The sequence below is a fragment of the Meriones unguiculatus genome, chromosome 12 (genome assembly GCF_030254825.1).
Source record: "Meriones unguiculatus strain TT.TT164.6M chromosome 12, Bangor_MerUng_6.1, whole genome shotgun sequence".
Taxonomy (NCBI): domain Eukaryota; kingdom Metazoa; phylum Chordata; class Mammalia; order Rodentia; family Muridae; genus Meriones; species Meriones unguiculatus.
The window spans coordinates 26,312,322-26,337,414 of record NC_083360.1 but is presented as its reverse complement, the minus strand read 5'-3'; the positions used below and the strand labels follow the sequence as shown (position 1 = coordinate 26,337,414).

The 25,093-nt window shown below is 46.8% G+C and overlaps 1 protein-coding gene across 1 annotated transcript in view; it reads left to right on the top strand.

Moving 5' to 3' along the window:
• Positions 1 to 20,417, top strand: part of Otop1 (otopetrin 1) — a 29,888-nt gene extending 9,471 nt beyond the window's left edge. The window contains exons 2-6 of the mRNA XM_021649644.2: positions 4,595 to 4,731; positions 10,992 to 11,050; positions 14,227 to 14,357; positions 16,031 to 16,938; positions 18,989 to 20,417. Coding sequence (XP_021505319.1) covers positions 4,595 to 4,731; positions 10,992 to 11,050; positions 14,227 to 14,357; positions 16,031 to 16,938; positions 18,989 to 19,159 — 1,406 coding nt within the window. The 3' untranslated portion in view covers positions 19,160 to 20,417. The remainder of the gene's footprint in view (positions 1 to 4,594; positions 4,732 to 10,991; positions 11,051 to 14,226; positions 14,358 to 16,030; positions 16,939 to 18,988) is intronic.
• Positions 20,418 to 25,093: the final 4,676 nt, after the last annotated feature.

The window sequence follows — 25,093 nt, the reverse complement described above, 5'->3', positions numbered from 1 at the left end:
AACCAAATGCTTCTTCGATTTCCTCTCCCTGAGGCCTTAACTTTTCTTTTTAAACTACCAGACCTTCAAAACCTTTCTTCTTTTCCCTTCCCATCCGGTTCTCCTCTAAACTTTAGGTTTTGCAGAGACAGCTTCCTGCTTTCTGGATATTCACTCTGTCAGTTATCCTTAACGAAACCATCCACCTACACTCCAAGCAGTTCATCTCTAGGCATTTGAACTCAGCTTCTCATTCAGTAAACTGTTTCTTTCCTCGACTACTCTCTCATCTATTAACCCATTTGTCTACCAGTCCATCTGCCAATCTGTCTGTCTCTTCCTCCCGCCACACCTTTAAAGCTCTGTTGTTGTTTAAAACAGGGTTTCTCTGTGAAACAGTCCAGTCTGTCCTGTACTCACTCTGTAGACCAGGCTGGCCTTGAACTCACAGAGATCTGCCTGCCTCTGCCTCCCAAGTGCTGGGACTAAAGGTGTGTGCCACCACTGCCCAGCTACCTTCCAAGCTTTTCCAAAAGTGTATTGGTCACTATCGTTCCCCGCCCCCTCTCCCATCTTGAAGACTCTCTTCCAACTAGTTTCTTTTGTCAGACAGCTGGCCGGATCATATAGTTCTATGCTCTCTCTTCTCTGTTCAACTTCCTCCCCACAGACTCCTTTCCTGACCACCACCAGCTCACCCCCCGTTCTGCACCACTTCCCTTCCTGCCCTCAGCACCTCCTCTAGCTCTTCATACATTTCGTTTTCTGTCTTCTTTTTCTACTAATGTCTAAAAGCATGCCAAGAAACATTTTTTTCTTCTACTGACTTCCGTATGTCCAATGGCCAGGGACAATGGTTGACTCACAGTTGATGAGCAAAAATTCAATGCCGAATGAGTTATATGTTGTTTATCTTCAACACCTTTCTCTCTTCTGGCCCGGAAAACAGGTGACAAACATCTCAGCTGGAAGGTGTGTGTGTGTGTGTGTGTGTGTGTGTGTGTGTGTGTGTGTAAACCAGCAAACCATTGAGAAACAACCTCTGTCGTCTGGACTCCCAAGCTGTACAAGAAAAGTTTAGTGCCTATCCTCTATCCTTCCTAGATATCCTAATTTCTACAATGCTGTTTTGGTTTCTACAATGTACTTTGGTTTCTTCATCAGCTTCTTTCTTTATCCTTGAGTAAGTGCCTTCGTCTATTTTGTGTGGCTGTACCGAACACCCAAGGCTGGGTACTTTGTAATGTCAACAGGTTTATTTGGGCTCGTGATTCTGATGTTTGGTGCACTCAAACATCCTGGGGCTGGCATTCTATCAGTGGTCTCCTTACCATGTCATAGTAGTGTGGAAGAGCAGAAAGTGGACTAGTGACGTGTGGAAAGGGCATGTGGACAGCCTCCCCATAACAACCTGCTCTCACGAGAACAAACTGGGGCTCTGAAAGAACTGTATGAATCTTTCCTAAAGACCAATTGTTTCCAGTGACCTAAATACCTTCCTTAAGCTCCATCTCATTACAAATTTATTAGTTCTTTGAGAATTCCATACACTGTGTTTAGTTCATATTCCCAGATCAAATACCTTCCTTTTCCAACTCAGTGTCTCCCCATTAAGGCCTGAATATTCTTGCTTATGTGCCCTTCATTGGAGGTTGGCCATCAGAGGCTGCAATTTTAGAGGAATATGACCGTTTCTCTCCCAGTAGTTCTTCAGTTGGGGGGGGGGGAACCTCATGCTAAGTGCCACTTCTTTAAAAAAAAATATTTACCTGTTTTGTTTTTGAGGAAGAACCTGCTATATCCCAGGCTGGTCTTGAACTTGCTGTGTAGTCAAGGATGACCTTGAAATTTCTGACCCTCCTATTTTTAGGGTGCTAAGATTACTGGCACACATCACCCCACCCCGTTTGTATGATGTGGGGATTGAATGCAGGGCTTCCTGCACAGCAGGTGGGCACTGTTCCAGGGGAGCCCCATCCCCTCTGGTGCCATATCCCCTCCCCTCCCCTCTCCTTTTAAAGGGTCTGCTCCCCATCACTACAATAAGGACTGAGCTACCAGCACATGAACTTTGGGGCAGAAGAGACTGAAACCAAACCCAGACAGGAAGAGTCCTCAGACTGTATCAGGAGATGAGTGAATGGACTGAGAGGGCCAGGGAGGGTTTCATGGCAGAACCAACGCACTGTCAGTCACAGAGACACTCTAGACCATTCTGGGGTCCCAGAACAACCTCATCTACCCCACTTGGGAACTTGTTGGAGATACTGTGGCTCCACCTCAGACCTACTGGGTCAGAAACTGGTGTGGAGCCCAGAAATGTGAGATTCATCAATGTTCGTTCCCGGGCCTTCTGAGATGCATGCTCAGGTGTGTAAACCACTATTGGAGACCATCTTCATTTAGTAGGTAGGGAAACTGAGGCTAGGGTTAGGGAGAGGACATCTGGGAACACACACACCTGTCTGATGCCCATGTCCTTATCCCTCAGGGCTTGGTTCTTGCCACCCAAACAGGCTGCCTCACTTTGTCTTGTTACCTTTATTTTCCCCCTAAATCAGAAAGAACCTATTTGTTAACCAATCTGAAAGCCTTAGGGTTGAATCTCCATTCTTACAGAGGTTCTGATTTCCCTGGGGGGTTGCCAGGATTAACAAAACTCGGCTTCTCGTCATTTCTATAGGACTCTGAGCTGCAGGAGTGAGCCGGGCTGTTGCATTGGCAGCCGTGTAATGTGATCACTCCTGCCTGGCTCCCACCTTGGTGCCTCAATGCCCAGCACATGTGATCCAATTTCCTCTGTTCGTGGGAGAGGACATGTGAGTCATGCCACTGATGCCAGCAGGGCCAAGAAGCTCAGACACTTCCCACAAGTCCAGCATGGAAACTTTTCTTGCTCTGATTTGCATTCGGTCTAGTACCTTCCAAACGTGCTTTGTAATTCTTTATGCGCATGTTTTGGTTGTTGTTGTTTCTCTTCTTCACTAAAAGTCATCAATACTATAAAAAACTGCTTAACCCTTCACCTTACCTGGCCAAGGGCCTTTTCTGATTGCTAGTACAGACACTTTTCCTACTAAGTTTTAAGAAACCAACTTTCTAGTTTTATTTATTTATTTGTGTGTATGTGTGTGTGTACCTGTGCATATTTGTGCAGATGTGGTTGTATGTATGTGGTCAGCAGATGGCATAAGCCTTCAGTATCACTCTTCAGGTACCATTCCCTTTTGCTTGAGATAGGTCTCTCACTAGCCTACAAGTTCACCAAATAAGCAAGGCTATCTGGTCAGCAAACTCCAGAGATCTGGCTATCTAAATCTCCCATTTCTCCATCTGTGGGATGTGGCCATGCCCAGTTTTTTGTGGCTACTGGGGATTTGAAGTCAGGTCCTCATGCTTGCCAGGAAAGTGCTTCAAAACTGAGCTATCTACCCAGCCCTTGTTGTTTGTTTGTTGATACCACCCATCATAGGGGCTGGAGAGATGGCTAAGGGGTTAGGAATACTTGCTATTTTTGGCAGAGGACTGGGATTTGTTCCCAGGACACCACACCATCTATATCTCCAGTTCCAAACGATCAAATTCCCTCTTCTGGTCTTTGAAAGCACTGCAAATACGTGGTCCACATTCACACACCCAGGAAAACATACATACATACATACATTCACACACACATACATGCACACACAATTATTAAATAAATCTTTAACAAAAATAGCACCAATCATAGCATGGATGACTTGGTGTCTCATGGTCTTGGCTTTCCTCTCCTTAATGTTTAGTGGTTTGGGGCATCTTTTTCTGAAGTTGGTGACTGTTCTATGTAGTATTTGGAGAAAAAAAATTTTTAAGTTTGTTTGGATAATTTTATCCTGCAGATGTCTTTGTATGCTCTAGATATTAATGGCTCTGTAGAAAGTGTCAAGTTATGATTTTATTGCTGTAAAGAGACGCCATGACCATGGAGACTCTTATAAAGGAAAACATTTTGTTAGGCCTGGCTTACAGTTTAGAGGCTTAGTTCATTATCATCATGGTAGGAAGCATGGTGGAGTGGAGGCAGACATGGTACTGGTGAGGTAGTTTTGATGTCACAGCTGGAGTGGCTGACAGCAGGAAGAGAGATGGACACTGGGGCTGGCTTGGGCTTATGAAACCACAAAGCCCATCCCCAGTGACACATTTCCTCCAACAAGTCCACACACACTCCAAGGAGGCCACACCTCCCAGTAGTGCCATTCCTTATGAGCCTATGGGGGTCATTTTCATTTGAACACTGCAAAAGAGAACGTTCAAACATTCCCTTCCATTTTAGCTGCCCTCTTTCTTTGTTGAGAGTGTTCTGTGGTTCACACACTTTTCATTTTGGTATAATTCATTGCCAATCCCATGAAACATCCTGTTATGTGTTTTTTTTCTAATAGCTTTGCCTTTGTTAACTTCGATACTTGAGTGTTTGAATAATTTTGAGTTAATATTTGCCTACAGTATACTGGAAGGTCCCAGTTCATTCTTTTGCCTGCGGGTGTTGTTTCCCACTGTGTGGTCTAAAGGTGACATAATTTGTTTGGGATGACACTATGCATGCTAACACACCTGTGTCTCTCCTGTCTAGGAAGCATCACATTGTTTGCATTCATCACCATCATCCTGGGATGCTTGAAAGTCGCATACTTCATTGGATTTTCTGAGTGCTTGTCAGCCACTGAGGGAGTTTTCCCGGTCACCCATGCAGTGCATACACTGTTGCAGGTAAACCATTGGTGCTTATTCATGCTGCCTCTGCATCTGACATGATGTGGCAAGCCTCTGTCACACACTCCTGCCACCATGAACCCTGCCATGCAGGACCAAAATCCTATGAAACTGAGCCAGCACAAGCCTTCTTTCTTCAAGCTGTTTCTGTCAGGGATTTTGGTCCAGTTGATGCTAAGTAACAAATCCAGTGTCCACTGATAGATGAATGGATGAAGAAAGATGCCATATATCCTCGATACTATGTATTCCACCATAGGAGACAACACAATGAACTGGAGAATGTTACATTAAAGAAATCAGTCCAGTGTGAAGACAGATCTCACATAGCCCAGATTGGCCAGGGGGCCACTGAACTCCTGAGCTCTCTGCTTCTACCTCTGAAGTTCTGGGATTATAGGCTTGTGTGTCAATACTTTGGTTTACAAAATGCCGGAGACTGGGATACAGAGCCTCTTGCATGCTAGCCTGGCATTCTGCCAACTGAGCTACATCCCAGATAGTAGGCATAGAAAAGACAAACACCATGTTCTTATACATGGCTAGTAAAAGGCTGATTGTGTGGAAGTGCAGAAAAGACTGGTGATGACCAGAGCCTGGGGAGGCTGTAGGTGTGTAAGGGCTTGTGAGAGGATAGCTGCCAGGTTCAGAGGGTAGCTGGATAGGAGCAATAATTTCTAACATCTGCAACTCTGGAGACATGGCAACTATGGGTGAATATTTCCAAGTAACCAGTAGAATCTCAATGTTCTTAACATAAATAAGTGGGACAGCAAAGTGGCTCAGCAGTTAAAGGGACTTAACTTACAAGCTTGGAGACCTGAATCGTAGCCCTGAAACCCATGAAAAGGTGGAAGGAGAGAATCATTTTCACAAAGTTTCCCCTTGATCTGCACATATGTCTCTGTGTTTGTGCATGAGCACACACACACACACACACACACACACACACACAATGACCCTATGTACTCCTTGCATACTGCACAAGTGGGAACCACATTGCACAGCATAGCTAATCAATAACCAACATACTTTAACATAAGAACAGATGCTACATCATCAACCTTTTCTTTTATTCTTTTATTTTATATATTTAAGGAATATAGCACAGTGTTTTTACATATGCACACATGGTAGGTGATTATAGTCAAGACCATTGCTGTAGCTGGTGCCTCATTTTCCCTTATTGTTCTCATTAGTGGTGAGAACACCTACAACCCAGTGCCAGCAAGCCTGCAGCAGACAACACAATATCTCAACTGTATCCCTTATCTTGGCCATCAGCTTTCTAGACCTCCATCCTGCATGCTTGCCAGTTTGGGCCCTTTGCCTGCATCGTCCCACTCCTCCTCCGACTCAGTCTCTGTTCTACTGAGTATTCAAGCCTTCATTTTTGGGATTCCATATATAGTGGGCTCATGCACTGTCTGTCTTCCTGTTCCCGGCATATTTCACTTAGCATAATGTCTCCAGGTTTGTCCACGTTGCCAGAGATGATAGAATTCAGCCTTGTAGATTTTGGAGGAAGTGACTGGAGCTCAAAGGAGACCAGAGATTTGCTTACATCATGGCAAGAAGCAAAGATAGTTCCTCCTCTCGAGTCACCCTGAAAGACCATGAACTTGGTCCAGAGAGACTGTTAGCAGTCAGATATTCCTGGATTCACAGCTTGTGAATCCCAAGGGAATATATTAAAATATTGTCTTCTATTCAAAGCCACCTCTAGTTCACATACTTATTAGGTTTGTCAGATACCACATTTGATTAGGATGCTTCTAACATATCACCCCAGCTGACAGGAGCTGCTAGGGGAGCTTGGCCAGCTTGGTTCAGTGGTAGACTGGTGGGAAAGGCTGGGAACTCACTAGGGGGTTCAGGGAAAGGGGCTGCTTGTCGGGTAAAAGCTCTTATGTCCATTTGATGAATTTCAATTCTCAGTATTTTAGAATGTGTCAGTGGTGCAGGACTAGGCCTTTCAGAGAAAAATGAAATCACTGGGATGGACCTGACTCAATACCTTGTGTTCTTATAAGGCAAGCTGGAACACAGGCACACATAAAGGGAGAAACAAGTCTCACACTGAAAGGGTATTGCCTACAAGGAAGGAAAGAGGCCCCAGGAGAAACTGACTCTGCTGACACCTTGAACTTGGGTGAGCATTCAGCCTCCAGGATTGTAGACATACTTAAAACCACTAGACTCTGGGATACAGTGGTAGTAACTCGATCAGGTGTAGCCGTCCATCTACAATAGAGACCCTCAATCAAATATAGCCTCCACCTACAGTAGATACCCTCAATTAAATGTACCCCCATCTACACAAGATGCCCTAAGTCAGATATAGCTCCTTTCCACAGTAGACAGTCTTGGTCAAGTGCAGTTCTCCACCTACAGCAGACATTCTCAATCAAATGCAGTTCCCACCTCAATCAAATTTAACCTTCCATCTACCTTGGATATTTTTGCTGGAAAATTTGGGGAACCCTCATCAAGCATACCACACATTTCTGGGTGAATCGGGGTCCTCCCTCCGGGTTCTTAGTCTCATTAATAAAAGAAATTAAGAAAGCACTCAGAAGAAAGCTTGTAGACAGTTTTATTAGAGTTTAAAAGAAAAACAACAGAGCCAGCAAGCTGCTAGTCTTGGCAGCTGCTGAGGAAAAGGGAGATGGAAAGCAAGAGAAAAAAAACCATGCCTTCTGTGTTAGGCATGGAGGTTAGCAAGCAGCCAGGTGACAGACAAGTAGCTACATGATGAGGCAGGCTTCAGAGAAAGAATAAAGAAGCCCCAAAAAGTATCTAAAAAGGAACATGAGGCCTGAGAGAGAGAGAGAGAGAGAGAGAGAGAGAGAGAGAGAGAGAGAAGGAAACATAGAGAGAGAGAAGAGAGAAAAGATACACTTTTCTGAGCAATTCAGAAAAATGGGCAAACTTACCCTAGCCCTACTGGTTGTAATTCTAGTGACCACACTGAGGGTGAGGATTCTGGGAAGGAAAGCACATCATCTCATTAAAGGGATAAATTAGTCTGCCCACATATTTAGCATGCTGTAAAGTGAATCCACTTTCTTGAAGGGTGGTCTCTTGGCCAGGTGATCGACAGACACAGCTGGGTTCATGCCTATGTTTTGGGTAGACTGGGAATGTTAGGTCTCCACCCAGGCTAGAGATTTTGTTCCCTTGGCTAGGAGGAAATACGTTTCTTTAAAGAGTCTTAATAAAGCCTTAGCCTTTCAATGCTGCTGTAATAATGTCCTCAGTCATGTGTAGCCCTGCATCCACTGCAGGAATCCCGAGACCTGATTCTGTATGGCTTGGTGCTTTGATCCGGGTGGCAGAGTATAGAAGAGTGTATCTGGCCAGTGAGATACTATGTCTTCCGGGGCACCGTCCCAAGCTGGCGCCGTCGCAGTTAGTCATAGTCACTGGAAGAGGATATTGTGAGGCAAGTGGTCTTTCTGAATGTAGGGTGAGAGAGGAGATGTGGGGCTGGGGAAGCTGAGGCAGGCAGTGGGGTAGCTGGGAGTCATGGCTTTTGCTAAGGCTTCTAAACGTGGACCCTGGCCAGATTGCCTGGTGCTAAGTGAGGCCATTAGTATGACCTTGGGTAAGTTCCCTAGACTCCCTGGGGCCTTTCAGGGCTTATCCCTAAAGAGGCGACAGTCACGGTACCTTCTGAATGGACCAGCTGTGATGGCAGAAGGTGTTGAGCATGAACTGGGCTTTGCATAGGAGTAGTGTGCAGGAAGTATTGGTGAAAGCTGAGGGCTTCTCCTAGGAGGCTGGGCCCCATCTTGAGGGAAGCTGTGAGCCACTGGGGGTTTTAGGGAGAGGAATGGCCTAGACAGATTTGTACTTTCAAAATGTTCACGATGCAGGGTGGAGATCTCTATTTTTTTAACTTGGGCATTTGGCAAGTCGATCAATCGATCATTCGGTGGCCTTTGGATACACACTTACTGTGTGCTGTACTATAAGATGATTAGAAAACAAAAACTATGAATTTTTATAATAAAAACTATTATAAAACTATCAGAGCACAGGGCACAATACTTAGAATCCTGAACTCTTTTGAGCGGATCGTTCAGTAGTGTTAAGCATAGTCATGCCCCGGCCATCCACCTCCAGAACCTTCTCATCTTGCAGCAGAAACTCTCTCCTCCTTAAACAATCTCCCAGTCTCACTCCTCACAGCCACCACTCTACTGTCTGTCCTTATGAGACAGAATATTCTAGATAGCTGGATAAGTCCAGCCCTACCATATTATGTCCCTCTGTGGTTGGCTTACTTGCTTTGCTTGATGCCTTCAGGTTGGCTCCTGTTGTACAATGAAATAAAAAAATATTCCTCTCTTTTGAAAGCTGAATCAAATATCATTGTGTGTGTGTGTGTGTGTGTGTGTGTGTGTGTGTGTGTAGGTGTCTGTAGACACGTGTGCATAGATTTGTGAGTGCATGGAGGTGTGTGTTTGTGAGCATGTGTGTGTACCTGTGTATATGCATGCATGTGTACATGTGTGTGTGTTTGCATGGTTAGGTATGTGCATAGCCTTTAGGAGCCGTCTGTCCTAGTCAGCCTTTCTGTTGCTGTGAAAAAATACCAACCCAAACCCACTTGGGGGCAGGGCTTATTTGGTGTACAAGTTATAATAGACCATCATGGAAGGACAGTGCAGAAACTCAAGGAAGGAACCTGGAGGCAGAGACCATGGAGGGACACTTCCTCCTGGCTTGTTCTCTCCAGCATGCTTACTTAAAGTTTTATTTTTATTTTGTTTGTATGAGTGTTTTGTTTGCATGATTGTCTGTGTCCATGGAGGCCAGAAAAGGGTATTAGAACCCCTGGAACTAGAGTTATAGACAGTTGTGGGCTGCTAGGTGGGTGTTGGGAATTCGATCTTGTTCCTGGAAGTGCTGCCAGTCTCTTAACCACTGTGCCAATCCTCTTCCCCACAACTACCATTTTTGTACAGTCAAGATACACCTGCTTAGGGATGGTACTGCCCACAGTGGGCTTGGGCTTCCTGCATCAATTATCAACCATGAAAAGGCTTCACAAACATGGTTATCGGCCCATCTGATGGAGGCAGTTCCACAATGGAGGTTCCTCTATCCAAGCGACTCTGAGTTATGTCAAGTCGACTGCTGAAGCTAACTATGACGCTATCTATTTTGTGTTTTGAGACAGATTTCTCACTGGCCTAGGGCTTGGCAACACAGCTAGGTCCTCATCTGCTCAGTGAGCCATGGGGACTCAGCATTTATGTGGGTCCTGGGATTGAGCTCAGGTCCTCATACTTTCACAGCAAGTGCTTTATTAATTGAGCTGCCTCCTATGTGATATATTTCTTTTCTATTTTTAACCTTCCTTGACCCAAATTTTCTGATATTTAAAAATTGTATTTATTTTTGACAATTCTATGCATGTGTGTAAATAACACACTCTAGACACATTCATTTCTACCTTCTCTGGTCCCCCTCACACTCATACTAACACTCCCCTTCTTCAGCAAGTCTTCTAGTTTCATTTCTTTTCATTTTGGCTTGGTCATTGCTTTGCTTCACCAGGGCCAGTCATGTGAACTCTGGAACCTGAAACACTCCTGGTCACAAACATTCAGATCCACAGAGAGATAACCTGTGCCAGCATCTGTGCCTTTCCTTCTCTTCTGCGTTGTTAGTGATGGCATGGCCAGGGGCAGGGTAGCATACATGTCAACCAAAAGGAGGCCAACCCAAACTAACACTGCTCTTCACTGAAAGTGCTCAGCCTTGGATTTTGGTGCAGAGTAGCTGTTCAGTGGGAAATTATGGCTAAAACCTGACAAATATGACAAAAAAAACCAATAACAACAACAAAAAAAACAACAAAAAACAACAACAAAAAAAACAAGTTAGTGAGTTTCACTTCAGACTGATTCCCACCTGCCTATCCCAGAGCAGACATTCTCAATCAATTGCAGCACAGCTCCATCCACAGCAGATATTACCAGTCAGTTCTAACTGTACCTTTTCAGGAGACACCCTCAATCAAATACAGATCTCCACCTGCAGCAAACATTCTTAACTAATTGCAGCACTCCTTCCTCTTGACTTAAGAGGTCCCACTTGCTTCTCACTGGATCACTATTCCCATTGTAGAATGGCTCTGTTGGGATAAGGAAAATCATCTGCTTTCCCCCAGTTTTATGACTTCTCAAGTATGCAAACCGAAGAGCAGTTTCTCCACTAAAGCATGTTTCTTTATTTCCATCTAGGTCTATTTTCTCTGGAGCCATGCTAAGGATATTATCCTGTCTTTCAAAACACTGGAAAGGTAAAAAATTACAAGCAATTGCTCTATGTGTTCGTTGATATTTATTTAAGTTAGATGTTAGAACAGACCAGACTCAAGATTGGCATCTGGATGGAGCCAGTGAGTTGGTCTACCTCTGAGGATAACTGATACTAAGTGCATGACCTGTGTCCATCAGGCCTGCCACCAATTCTCCCTGTTTATTATGTGGTCAAGAGAACAATGTCCAGAAGGAAGGGGTGAACTCTTCAAGGGCAGGTTAGACATGGACAGATCAAGGAATCAGCATTTGCTCTATGAAAAGATCCAGCATTGTAAAAAAAAAAAAAGAAAATCCAGTATTGTGTACCCTTTCCATGGGGGTAATCAACACCTCCCTTCCAGCATTTTGGAGGAGCACTGACCTTGGGCAGATTGGTTGACATGTGACCAATCATGTTGACATGTGACCATGAGCTAGAACAGCTCCAACAGGCTGCAGATGCAGAGACTGAGTCTATGACCAAGTGCATCCTCTGTGTCTCCAGTTTGAACAGGGCTAGCGGCCTGGTGCTGTGGGGTAGATGGTGATGATACTGAAGTGTCCTTGGCTTTGTGAGAGGCACCCTGAAATTCTCATCCACCATCTGGCCTATGCAGTGGCCTTGGCAGTGATCTTTAACCTCATTGTCAGGAATACTGGAAGCCCCACCTCATGGGCAAGGTGGGCAGGGGGTGAAGTAGGCTCACCTGGTTCCCCAAGGGCAGTGGTAGTCATGGAGATCCAGGATCTCCAGAAGCTGTTACTGATGACCCTTGGGGCTGGTGAAGTGGCTCAGTTGGTAGAGAGCTTGAATGGGCTGGGGCTTAATCTCTAACACTGAAGAAATGCAGCATGGCAGTGCTTGTCTGTAACCCCAGACTCAGAAATTGGAGACAGGAGCCAAGTGTCATTCTTGGCTCTGGAGAGATACTGATATTGAGCTCAGCCTAGGCAAAGGCTTTTCTGACCATTTTCGTATCTTGTCTATTCCTCCTTCAGTGTGAAGGTACGTCTTCTGTCTGCTAATGTGTTGAGCAAGATGACAAACACGTCGAATTTCTACCACCCTTAGATTTAGATGTCAACCTCTTTAGAAAAAGTGGAAGACAAGGTAGCCCCAAGCATATGTCATGACTGAGGCTAGAGTTGAATCCAGAGCGCTCCTTTAGGGCTGGCTGGCCTCAATGTTGACTGAACCCACAGCTTCCAGTTACTATGCCAGCAGTTCTGCTTGAGTCCATGGACTTCTGACCTTGCTAACCTCCTGCATGAGCTGTATGAATGCCTCCATCCTGTCTCTTCCTTTGTCAGTAGCTTCTGGAAGGTTTTCTGCAGGTGGACAAATGTTCTTTCCAGGCTTCCATCCATCTCTTTCCCTAGATGTGCTGTTGATAGAGCCCAAGGTTCTTCACACATCTTGGCAAGCACAGATGGATACCAGAAATGACTCCTGGATCTGTGGTCTGGGTATACAGGAACTAAGCACAGGGAAGGCCTCAGGCCTGGGACATGATGCTGGCCCTTAGCTTGAAGGACTGTTTTTCCAAAGTGGTCGTGGAAGGCTATGGCTCTCAGGGTGGTTCATGGTCAAACAGAGTGACCCTTGGCAACCTCACACTGCTTCTGTGGTTTCAGCAGGCTTAGGATTAGACAGCACTGCATGGAACAGAGAAAGGAGAGACAGAAGGGCAGCTGTGTGCACTGTAATAAAAGGGAAGCCACCTGCCAGAGGTAATAGCATTGTCTGGGCTATATAAAGCAAGCTGACTATAGCAACAGGGCAGCCAAAGGGCCAGGATGATGGACAGACACCTATGTTGTTGTTTTTTTCTATATTAATTCTGGTGGTTGGGCAGATGCCAAGGATGGCCAAATCACACAGAAAGGTGCTGGGTGCCCTGGCTCTTACTCCTGAGCCTAGGAGGCCCAAATTCATCTAGGGTGAACTCAGGGGAGAGACAGGGAGGGCCTGGGCCAGAGACACTCTTGTTTTCCTGTTATTGAATTATGGATAATTCTGGATAACACTGTTGCCCCTGGGTAAAACAGGGAAGTACCCCAAACTGCCTTTAGGCTCTCCTCCCTAGTCTACTAGGATGCCTCTCCTCCATAGCTAGGCTGCTGTGCCTGCACAGTGCCCAGAAGCTACCTAGGTGGATGCAATTCAACCTGCAGCCAGAGTGGGGTGCAGGAAATTAATTCATAGCAGGCACAGACCGCAAGGAGACCGCGGGTCCTTCCCATCTCCTATTCCCTAGAGTCCCGTATCCACATGTGCCCTCCTCCTGATGAGGTGGTGTGGCTTGGAAGCAAAGGGGAAGACTCTGGACCAAGAAAGAGTCTTTCCATCATTCCAGTGTGGCCACTCACTCTAGGTGTGACAGTGGAGGAGTTCCTTAGTCCCTATTTGGGACTTCAGAAGCCCAAGTGTCATCCAGAGCAGGACTCTTCTGGGTTACACTCTGCCATCCTCAGTGGGTTGGGGCTTCATCCCATCTTGGTTGGCTCATAATCACAAGATGACGAGCACAACCTCAGCCTTCATAATCTTACTCAAGACTGTTAGAGGAGACTATGTTGAAAGGAAAAGAAGTCCACAAACAGGCTTTTATTATCTTATATCATCAAGCAAGACAAAGCTTTTCAGTAATTCACCATGGATTATACATGATATTGCCTCTAGCAGGAATGGCCAAGGCCAGATGCAAAAGAAGCCATGAGCCAGTGTGTGTGGATTGTTTTAGTGTCATTATGCACAGGTTGGGACAGCAGAGGGAATGGAGGGTAATTTCTGGGTTGGTCAGTCAACAACAAGGGTGCACCTGCTGTCCACAGGCTACCTGGACCTTCCATCTCCTTCATTGCTCTCTAGTTTCCCTTTGGAGAAAGAGTGGGCTCTAGGCATGATTGCTTGCCTTTAGCAAAATTTCTTCCCCATATTCCTGCTCCCAAGAGTCAGTGTCTTTGATGTCCCAGAGACAATGAGTTGAAAGACAGGCAAGTTCAAGGTGAAGGCAGAGTGCCAAGATGCTATGACTCTCAGCCAACTGGGCCAGTGACTGAGGGAGGACGATTGTGTGTCTACACATGCATGGGATATCTCTGTCTTACCCAGGGGCTCTGCATTTTCCCCAGAGCCACTCAAGAGAAGGTGTCTGGTATTTGCGCTTTTCAGGTTCGGTGTGATCCACTCGGTGTTTACGAACCTGTTGCTGTGGGCCAACAGCGTCCTGAATGAGTCAAAACACCAGCTGAATGAGCACAAGGAACGGCTGATCACTCTGGGCTTTGGCAACATCACTATAGGTGAGGAAGCCTTCCCCCTGATGGACCATCTGGGTCCCTGAGAGACACCTGAGCAGATAGTCCCTGCTGGGAACTGTTTCTCTAACTCCACAGACCCTCATTCTGCCTTCCCAAGGCAATAATTATAGGCTTTACCTGGCCTGGGCATGTGGAGGCCCAGGGTTATCATTTGGGAGTCCGTCTCTCACAGCTCATTGTTTGGAGAACTCTGTGTCTATTTTCCACTGTGGAAGATTGGTGGTTTTCTCTGTTGGCATTTTAATTAGTCCTCTCTCAGAAATTCTTTCTTCTGAGAGGTTGGCCTGAGAGATCCGGGGAGCTCTCAGCTGGCCTTTGTGCACGTGAAGGTTTTTATCTGACTGCATTTGGCTCATAATTTAGGCTCATTCATCTTTATTTTCCTTTGCTCTGCTGAGGGGACAGCATGGGGTTGGGGTTAACCGTCACATCTTCTCCTGGGGTTCTTGAGCATGCATGATGTCACCACATCTGCCTGAGGACATCTGGACAGAGAAAAAGGCAGGGTGGAGCACAGTGCGCTGAGAAGTGGAGGGCTTGAGTTTGGCTCTTGTTCTCATCAGTGCTAGCTGTGTGGCCTTTGGAGGTTATTCAACCTCTCTGGGCCTGCCTTTCCTCTTTGTGAAGTGAGAAGATGTGAAATCCCTGTGCTTTTAGAGATGCTTCCGGCCGTAGCCTTCTGTGAGTGAGGCTGGCCAGCCCCGTTTCAGGCTACGGGAGTGAATAATTCTACAGCCCTCTGGTGGGAAGGGCTCTGTCTTTGGCCTCATTCCCTTCGTGGTAACAATAGCGGCCACAGCACTGACAGTTTCATAATAGAAGCAAACTTTTATTAGGCACTTCCTGGCTTTTATTAGGCACTTAATTGAGTATCTGGCAGGGCTCTAAGCATTTTACAAGGCTTATTATCTCTTGCCTGGCCTTACTCTGAGGTGGGCAGTATTAGCTATTAATGGGTAGAGACACTGTGCTGCTGAAAAGTGATATGTCTGAGCTTGCACAGCCATCAAGAACTTGGAAGTGTCTGCCCATCTCATGCTATACTTACTAGCGGCATTTAGGTGAGAGCGTTTTTCCAATCAGAAGGGGACATTTCCCACAGAAATGTCCTGAAAATCATCCTAAACACACACACACACACACACACACAGACACACACACACACACAGACACACTTCCATATGCACAGAGAAAATTAGCACAGGGAAGCAAGGTCCAGATCAAACCCTTGTCGCTCTACAGCGGAGAGCACCACTGCTACCCTTTTGGTTTCTTCACTTTGGGATCTTTCCTGTTCGTGGATCAACCTGTCACCAACACCCCCTCTTTCTTACACAGAATATATCATAGTCTCAACCCTCTTTAGCAGCCCGCTTTTAAAGTTCACAGGTAGCTTGGGACCATCTTTATGTGGTGATAAGTAAATCTTCACAATACTATTTATAAAAATGTCATTATATGTTAACACATGGATAGAACATGGCTGATGCCATTCTGGGAGTAATTCTTTCTCTATGTAGGCATGGCATTAAACGTTATGTTAATATGGTTCACATGCGCTTTGGGTCTATCGGAGGGGTCCAGGCTGCTGGGCTTGTTAGTCTCCTTGTCGCCTGTGCTGATGGCTGTCTTCCGTGTTCTTTCCACTGCCCTAGTTTTGGATGACCACACACCACAGTGTAACTGCACCCCGCCTGCCCTCTGCTCCGCCCTCTCCCACGGGATCTACTATCTGTACCCCTTCAACATCGAGTACCAGATCCTGGCCTCCACCATGCTCTACGTGCTATGGAAGAACATTGGACGCAGGGTGGACAGCCCCCGGCACCAGAAGATGCGGTGTAGATTCGACGGGGTCCTGGTGGGCTCGGTGCTGGGCCTCACAGTGCTGGCTGCCACCATCGCGGTGGTTGTGGTGTACATGATCCACATCGGGCGCTCCAAGTCCAAGAGTGAATCGGCGCTCATCATGTTCTATTTGTACGCTATCACAGTGCTGTTGCTCATGGGGGCCGCTGGGCTGGTAGGAAGCTGGATATACAGGGTGGATGAGAAATCCCTGGATGAGTCCAAGAACCCAGCCCGCAAGCTGGATGTCGACCTCTTGGTGGCCACAGCGTCGGGCTCATGGCTCCTCTCCTGGGGCTCCATCCTGGCCATCGCCTGTGCTGAGACCCGCCCACCCTACACCTGGTACAATCTGCCTTACTCTGTCCTGGTGATCGTGGAGAAGTATGTTCAGAACATTTTCATCATCGAGTCGGTGCACCGCGAGCCTGAGGGGGTGCCCGAGGACGTGCGCACCCTGCGCGTGGTCACTGTCTGCAGTGGCGAGGCTGCCGCGCTGGCTGCAGCCAGTCTCGGGAGCCAGGGGATCGCCCGGGATGGGTCACCTGCGGTCAATGGGAACCTGTGTCTGCGCCAGGGATGCGGTAAAGAGGACCAGGAGGCTGGCTGGGAAGGAGCTGCGGGCACAACCCGCTGCCAGGACTTCCTGCAGGGAGGCGTCAAGAGGAGGCTGCTCAGAAACATCACGGCCTTTCTGTTCCTTTGCAACATCTCGGTAATCTTCATCAAGCTGTTCTCTCTCTCTTCCTCCCCTTCTTCTCCCTCCCTCCATCCCTCCCTCTGTCCTCTCGTCTCTCTCTGTGTGTCTCTGCCTCTCTCTCTCTCTCTCTCTCTGTATGTTTATGCACGTGTATGAAAGCCAGAAGTTGATGTTGAGATGTCTTCTATACATTCTTATTCTATACATTATTATTATTGTGAGCCAGCATCTCTCACTAAATCCTGTGCTGATCAGTTGGTTAGACTAGCCTGCCAGTGAGTCCATGGATCCTCCTATCTCCACTGCAGCCCCTCAGCTCTGGGGTTACAGGCACCCGTCTCCCAGCCAGACTTTCTGTGTGGTCCTCATGCTTGCCCAGCAGGCACTTTCTCACTGACCATCTGCCCAGTCCTCAGTATTTTCAATCAACCAATCTACTGTCCTCACCTTTTCCCAACAAGGCATGGGGGGTGTGATAAAAATGAGAACACCTCCCCACGTACACACAAAAATGAGTGGAAATGGACTGCTGGGGTTGAGTGGAAAAAGGAAGGCAGTGGGGAGGCTACTGCCTCCCTAGCAGAGGGATGGCCTGGGTGGCTGCAGGGAGAGCCTCATAGAAGGACTGAGGTCATCTCACTGTGAAGAGGATGACGGGGTGACGTGTGAGAGGCAGAGGGAAAACACAGATGATGCTTGGAGCTTGGCATGGGCATCCGGGAGGAAGGTGATGTTGATAAGAGGGGAAAGGGGAACGGCAGGATGAGTTGACAAATGAGCCAAATACCCAAGTGGCCGGTGGAAAATATGTGCAGGAGTCCCAAGATTGGCTCATGTTGGGGGGTAGATTAGGTGCAAGTAAAAGGCCCCCAGTTTCTGACAAAGGCCTAGGTGCCAGCCCTAGAAGGCATACGCAGAAAGAAGAGAAGGGGACTCATAAGGAGTCTGAGCAGATGAGGAGCCAGAAGAGGGAGCATCAGATGGGGAAAGGGCTGAGTTGTAATGATGAGACCCCTTTAAAGACCAAGACTCCAGAGAAAAAAGTGAAACAGGGCACACACCAGACAGAGTTCTGTGTGATAGTATGTATTAGTCACTGGCTGCCATGTAAGAAATAGCCCAAACATAGCAACTTGAAACCACAGGTCTATCATGTAGCTTCTCCAGTGGTGAGCCCAGAGCAACTGAGTGTCTGCTCATGATCCTAGCCTGGCTGCAGGCTGTTGGCTGCACGACTTCCCTTTGGGGATTCGGATCCAGCCCCTTGGTGGGTTGTTGGCTGGAAGACTGGAGTTCCTTGCTGCTGCCGGCCTGGAACCACCCTCTGTCCTTTGCTACACAGGTTCTCTACAGAGTGGCCCCGCTAGAGGGTGCCTGCCCTAGCTCAGGAGGCAGAGAGATAGAACTATGAAGTAAAGAAGGGGCCCAGGACATAGAGGGGCTCCTGGCATCCTGAGAGAAGGATGTGGGGGCAGTGTGTATGTTCTATGAGTGACAAGAACAGCAGTTGATGGCCTGAAGTTTTGGCGACTTCCTTTGACAGTCACTCCCATCAGTACCCTCTAGAGAAAGCGCCATTGTGACTCATGCCGTGTGAGTCTGGGTTAGCACGCATGGAGCCTGGGGTTTGAGTGGGCACCCGCAGGTTGTCTTGAAAGCTCCTAACCACAGAGTCAGCCTTTCAGTTTTGAAGGTTTTGGCCCATGGTTGGCTGGCTCTGTTGCTTACAGGTCTGTGACAGAATATCATGGTGGAAGTGCAGAGGGGAGCAGCTTAATTCTCAGAAGCAGACGGACAGAAATGGCAGGTCCCGGTGTTTCTTCTGTTTCTCACCTTGTAATAGTCCATTCAGCTATGACTCTGTCCTGGGCTAGCCTGCCCACTAATGGAGTAAGCACCTTCGTGATCTAGTTAACTTTCAGTAGCCTGTCAGCTAGGGACTGGGCCTTGAACACATGTACCTTGGCAACATAGCCAGTGAAGCTGTGGCACAAGGTTGCCTCTCTTGGCACCATCCATGGTGAAATGGTGACGGAAGGCCACCTCTTTGCCTCTTCTCTTTCAGCTTTGGATCCCTCCTGCCTTTGGCTGCCGCCCCGAGTATGACAACGGATTGGAGGAAATTGTCTTTGGCTTTGAACCCTGGATAATTGTGGTCAACCTGGCCATGCCCTTCTCCATTTTCTACAGGATGCACGCAGCTGCTGCCCTCTTCGAGGTCTATTGTAAGATCTAGCTTGAGTCTCCATGAAAGGAGAAGGGACTCGGGAACAAGGGACTCTGCAGCCACCTGCGAAGGGCTGGGCTGAGCAAACACTCTGACAAAGGCAGGCAGGGTGCCTTTTATCTGCTCGACTGTCTGGAGGTGGCCTTGCCCTGGCTGAGCCTGAACAGTTAGATCCACAGCACAGGTGGCTGGAGCCTGTCCTTAGCCAGTTCCGATTAGGCCCAAAGCGACCTGATCTCTTCTTGGCTGAGACCCCGTGTTTGAGAAGAAGGCAATCCAAGTTTTGGGGAAAAATGATGAAGTTTTTTCATAACAAGCATTTTCTTGTATGTAATTTATTATGGGACTGTGTACAACTTTTTCCTGGCCATCGGTGTAACAATCAATTTAATTTTTTTTTCCTTCTCAGGATTACTGAATTTGGAAACAAATGCAGTTTAATTTATAGTTTAGTATTTGAGTTGGCTTAATTTGGGGGGCAAAATTACTTTTAATCAACTGCATGAGAATTTGGTTTTAGATTAATGCAAACACATGGCGTTACCTAAAATTTTGGTTCATTTTTATGTGTGATCATATTGGAGTATTAAAACATAGACATTGCTGTTCTCTTTTTTTTTGGGCTACATTTATACCAGTTTATTATACAGAAATTCTGCACATTCTGGAAAAGTAGAGAGGAAAAAATACCCATATTGCATTGTTAACAATTATTTTGGATATTGTGGTGTATCCCTTGTCTGTGATGGCATGAAGACTTCTTTACTGTTGTGCTTGCTAGTGACAACCTGACATTTCTAATTTTGTCTTCATGCTTTCCTACTCAACACTAGGATGATACTTTCTCTCATTGTCATAAATTCCTCGCAAATATCATTTTACTGCTCTCCGTTTATCAAATGAATGTGCCACAATTAACTTTCCTCAACTTTTTTTTTTTATTTTAGAGCACTAAAAATTTGCTTTCCTAAGTGGCCCTGTGAAAATCAACCATGTTTGTGAAATGTTTCTTTCATTAAAATTGTGTTTTAGGAGAGATGCTTGCCCCTCCATGTCCACTGATCCCACATCTGCCTTCAGCCAGCTTTGCATAGAAAATGTTTTTAAGGATTGGGTCTTGGGGCCAGAGTGATGGCTTGCTGCTCTCGAAGAAGACCAGAATTTGGTTCCTACCATGGCGTCAGTTTGCTTGCGACTGCCTGTGATTCTAGCTCTAGAAGAACTGACATCCTTTTCTGGCTTCTGAGGATGCCTGCACTCACGTGCAAGAGTGTACCACTCCTCATAAATAAAAACAAAGCTTTAGAAAAGGAATTGCCTCTTACAATTTTTCTTGTCATTTCCCTCTAAACAATATAATCTAGCAGCCATTTATGTGTCATTTACATTGTGTTAAGTTGTGAGTGAATGAGTGAGTATGTGTGTGTGTGTGTGTGTGTGTGTGTGTGTGTGTACCTGTGTGTGTTTTGAGACAGGGTGTTGTATCTTACCTAGCCTTTTCTCAAACTTGCTGTCTAGTCAAAAACAACCTTTGACTCCTGATCCTCTTGACCCTACCTCCCAAGTGTCGGGGTTACAGGATTGTACTGCCATGCCATTTTAAGCAGTTCTGGGGAGCTGAACCCTGGGCCTATGCTTCATCTGAGTGAGCCATACTCCAGATCCTTATTAGGCATTTTAAGTGACCTAGAAAAGATCTAAATTCCACAGAAGGAGATGCCCAGGCCATAGGCACAAACATTACCCTGCTTCTAAGGGACTTGAGCATCCATGGGTTCTGGTGTCCACATGGGTCCCCGGGACCAGTCCTCTATGGATAGCAAGGGACACCCATTATGTACCATCAGGAAGCCACACTCAAAGCTTATGAACATTTTAAAGTCTCCTAACAAATACTGACACCAGAGTGTTTGTAAGCGGTTTTCCATAGCTTTTGAAACTGTAATAAACTGAGTGTACAATAAATGTACAAATTGTAATAAACTGAGTGTAAATACTAGTGTAAATACAGCTACATCCAAGTGGTTTGTTTCTTGACAGGCAACGAAAACTGCTTTTTTTTTTTTAAACATGAGCAAAATACTTTATATCTGCTTTGGGGGAAGAAAGCTTTAAAAATAGGCATACAATCTAAAAAAAAAAAGATGTTTAGAGCATCTTCGTTGTAGACCGCTGGCTCTCAGCCTTGGGTCTTGCCCCCCCCCCCCCAGGAGATAGGGTGTTATCAGTCTACAGACTGTGTTTAGCTGCTCTCACTACGGAAGCTGCTGTCACCTAGTGGTAGCGACCGGGAACTCTTCTGAGCATCTTACAATACAGAGGAGAGAGTCCAGACCCTGTAAGAACCATTTGGTCTCAAATGGGGTGTAATGCTGAGACTAGAAAGCCATGATCCAGGCACAGTGGCGGGTACCTTGGAGCTCCTAGGCACCTGCTAGTAAATGCACACAGTCAGCGCACACGCTTCCCTCCCCACAAGAACAAGGTCATTCTGATTCGCACCGAACTTGGATGTAACTTGACATTTTTTTTTTCTAACTCTACGTGCCTCTCGGCCATTTCCCAATCCCCATGGCCTTGATTCTTACCCTTTGGCCTGCATAGGGATTGCCTTGTGACTTCACGGTGACCCCTGCCCTCCTGGCTGGAAGTCCAGATGCAGTAGGTCAGGAGTGACTGGAGCTTGCACTTTCTTCAGCATCTCCTCAACCCCTCTCCTGCAGAAGCATCCTTTTGGAGGCTGGTAAGTAATTCAGTACTGCGAAGGCTCCTTAACGCCTTTCCATTCACGGTATTGGAATATGATTCTGGGTGACCTTGGAGACCATTTCCAGGAGATATCTGTATCACGCTGTTTGGTCAGTCTGTGACTTAGGACCTTCTGGTACATTCAGGAATTTTCTTTTGTTGTTGCTATTCCAAGCTGCACCACGAAGACCACCTTTATTTCTGAGTTTTTGGACTTGTCCAAAGAATCCTGTTTTATGCTGGCCCAGCAATGATGGCATGAGAATTTTGGTTTCTGAATTTTGGTTGGCATGAACTTGAGCTCTCTTCTAAGTCTTCAGCAACCCAGAGGCCTCAGCTTCTGGGTTTAGGCTTTCGCCAAGAAGAGGAAGGGAGCTATAACATTGGACCTGACTGACTGGGTGTAATAAGAGTGACCATGTTAGAATTTGGCCAAGTCAGCAGAGCCTCATTGGGCTCAGAGTCTTTTAGGGGTGACCCTTACAAGGAGTGCTTCACCTTGCTCAAACAGCAGCCTGGACAGGGTTTCTCATCTGCTGACCCTCAAACTTTCTGCCTTAGCTCTGGCAGAGGGAAAGGTTTGTTTTTGTTTTTGTTGTTTGTTTTTGTTTTTTTCATACTGAGGCAGTTCACAGGGGAAAAAATAAAGTGAAGAATATCCAAGCTTTAGGCTTTCGGTGCTATAATAAAGGAAACACAAATGAAGACCAGTGATGATTGAATTTCCCACACATCTGATTGGCAAGATTTGGCAAGACACATCGGTCTGTTTTCTGTTACTCTGTATGGTACAGTGGTTGAGTCTGAGTATTTATTGAGAGGAGAGGTTTACTTATTTCAATTTTGGAGGTTGAAAGCTCAATCAGCATGAGTGAGGTCTGTTTCCATATGGGGAAAGCCCTGGAGCATGGTATCGTGGCTGGACCAAGTGGAAGAGAGAAGACAGGGCGTCTGAATAAAGGAAAGGCCACCGTTTCTCTTACAGAAACGCTCTGATGAGGACTAACTCCTTGTCTTGTAAGAGCCACTTTAATCCCATTGAGGCCATGTCCTCAGTGACTCAAGCACCTCCCACCAGTCTCCACCTGATAGGAGAGGTCCTATCATCTCTCACCATCGCCACATGGAGGACTGTGCTTCTGACACCTATGTCCAGGTCAAAACAGTGTGAAAGTAAGGATCCACCGTGTCTGTGGATGAGAGAGGAACTGGTAAAAAAAAAAAATCCTGAAGAGCTCTTGGCCATGCTGAGTGAGGCTGGAGGTGCACATTTCCTAGGATGGGGCACTCCCAGATCTCTAGAGCCTCCTGAGACAGGCTCAGGGGTGGCCAGGTGTCCACGGCAGCATTGCCCGAAACAGTGAAAAGTAGAGGGCGTCCTGAAGGTTTGTCGGGGGTATGGATACAGTATGGACTGCTGCTCCCACCCCGGAGTACCCACTCATACCCAGGAGTGAAAGGGGATGACCCAGAACTCTCTTTCAATGTGGACCATTCTCAAACAGTGTTCAAGAGAAGGTTACATAGCACAAAAGTATAGATAACATGAAGCCACCAACACGGTATCTAGATAGGACAACCCCAGGCACCGGTACAGTAAGAAGTTACTGACACATTAGAAAAGAATGCCAGGTGCAGTGCGGTGAGCAGGGGTGGCGCTGGATGGAGACCAGGGGCCAAGTACACGCAGAGCCTCAACTATTTTCATTCTTAAGCAAGGAGACCGGACAGAGGCACCCACTGTGTTTCCCTTGGTACTTTTTATATGTATGAGGTGTTTTATAATAAAAAATATCCAGAAGAAAGAAGACTAGGGAAGAAGTCGGGACAAAGCTACCCCAGGAAGTTTTCAACCCTCATCCATGGTGGCTGAGAGCTGAGTGTCCAAGCCAGGTGTGCTCTGATCCCGGAAGTAGTAGATCCCCAAAGTAGGGTAGCACAAAGCTAGTAGCAGTTACTCTCGTGACTTTAGTCCTCAGAGAGATCACATGCTTATTAGCAGACTGGACATTGGCTAAATTGACACAATACCTCACTTTTCACCTAGTTAAAAACAAAAAACCACTAGATTTGGCTTGAAACGTTATGGCTCCGGAAGTTAGTTAGTCTTGCTATGGAAGAGCATAACCAGCAGGGGGCGCGCTGACTGCCGCTCTGCCTCCCCCATTTCTGAGCGCAAAAGGAGAACACCAGCAGGTGGACGTCCCTTGCAGCTAGGTGAGGACATCTTCTATCAAAACAGAGCCCCTGTTGGTGACACTTCACCTCTGCCCTCTCCCTTGCCATGTTCCTTCTGTCTGTTTGCTGGCTTAGGTTTCCAGCACGAGGGTCCAGTGCTGCATGAACCTTTCAGCGCTAGAGGGCGCTCTCCGCCTGGCTGGAAAAAAGCGGCTTACCGACAAATAGCAAGCGTGTGGTCTGGGACTGGGTCTCATCCCAGGGGAAGCTTAAGGGGTGGGATTGGCTCTCCTGCTGGGTAGGAGAGAGTCTTGAGGTGACTTCTTGCTGGCGACTACTAAATGCACTTAAACCTATCTTTGCTGGAGGAGAGTACGGAGTGAGGCATGCGTGAGTAAAAATGGTTGCATGCACACTCCTGCAGAGACATCTTCTAGAATCTGGCCTTTGGAGAAAGAGCATTTCACAACCCCTGGTCTGGACAACGAGGAGACGTTCTCTGCGGCAGCGAGTGTGTGGTCACGAAACAGCTATCACATGTATGCAAGAGCGACCTGTGAGGAGACAGGAGACTGGGGCCTGGAGGACATGAACCTGGAGCCACCTTTCACTTCTTTCTATGGGGCCTGACCACACAACATCCATACTTAAGTCAGAGATGGTTAAGTCTTTCTCAGGAGGAATCAATAGAAGATTGCATAGGTTTTGTGGGCCATTTGTGCCTGCTTGTAGGGAGAAAGGGAACACGAGTGACAGTGAATGGGCGTAGCCGTGTCCATAAGAACACGTGACGGTGAAACGGAGCTGGATTTGGCCCCAGGTCAGAGTTTGGTGGTCCCTGATGTGGACCTGGCTTCTTTCTTGTGGGTAGCTGACCCAACCCCCACCAGTGAGCCTCAGAAGGGGCCTTGCATTCCAACCTGGAGGGTCTGGCCTGAGAAGGGTGGCATCCGAAGCAGGCGTTGGTGAGGGCATCATGAGTCTCACCCATCGGCTGCCATTTTCCATGTGTCCATG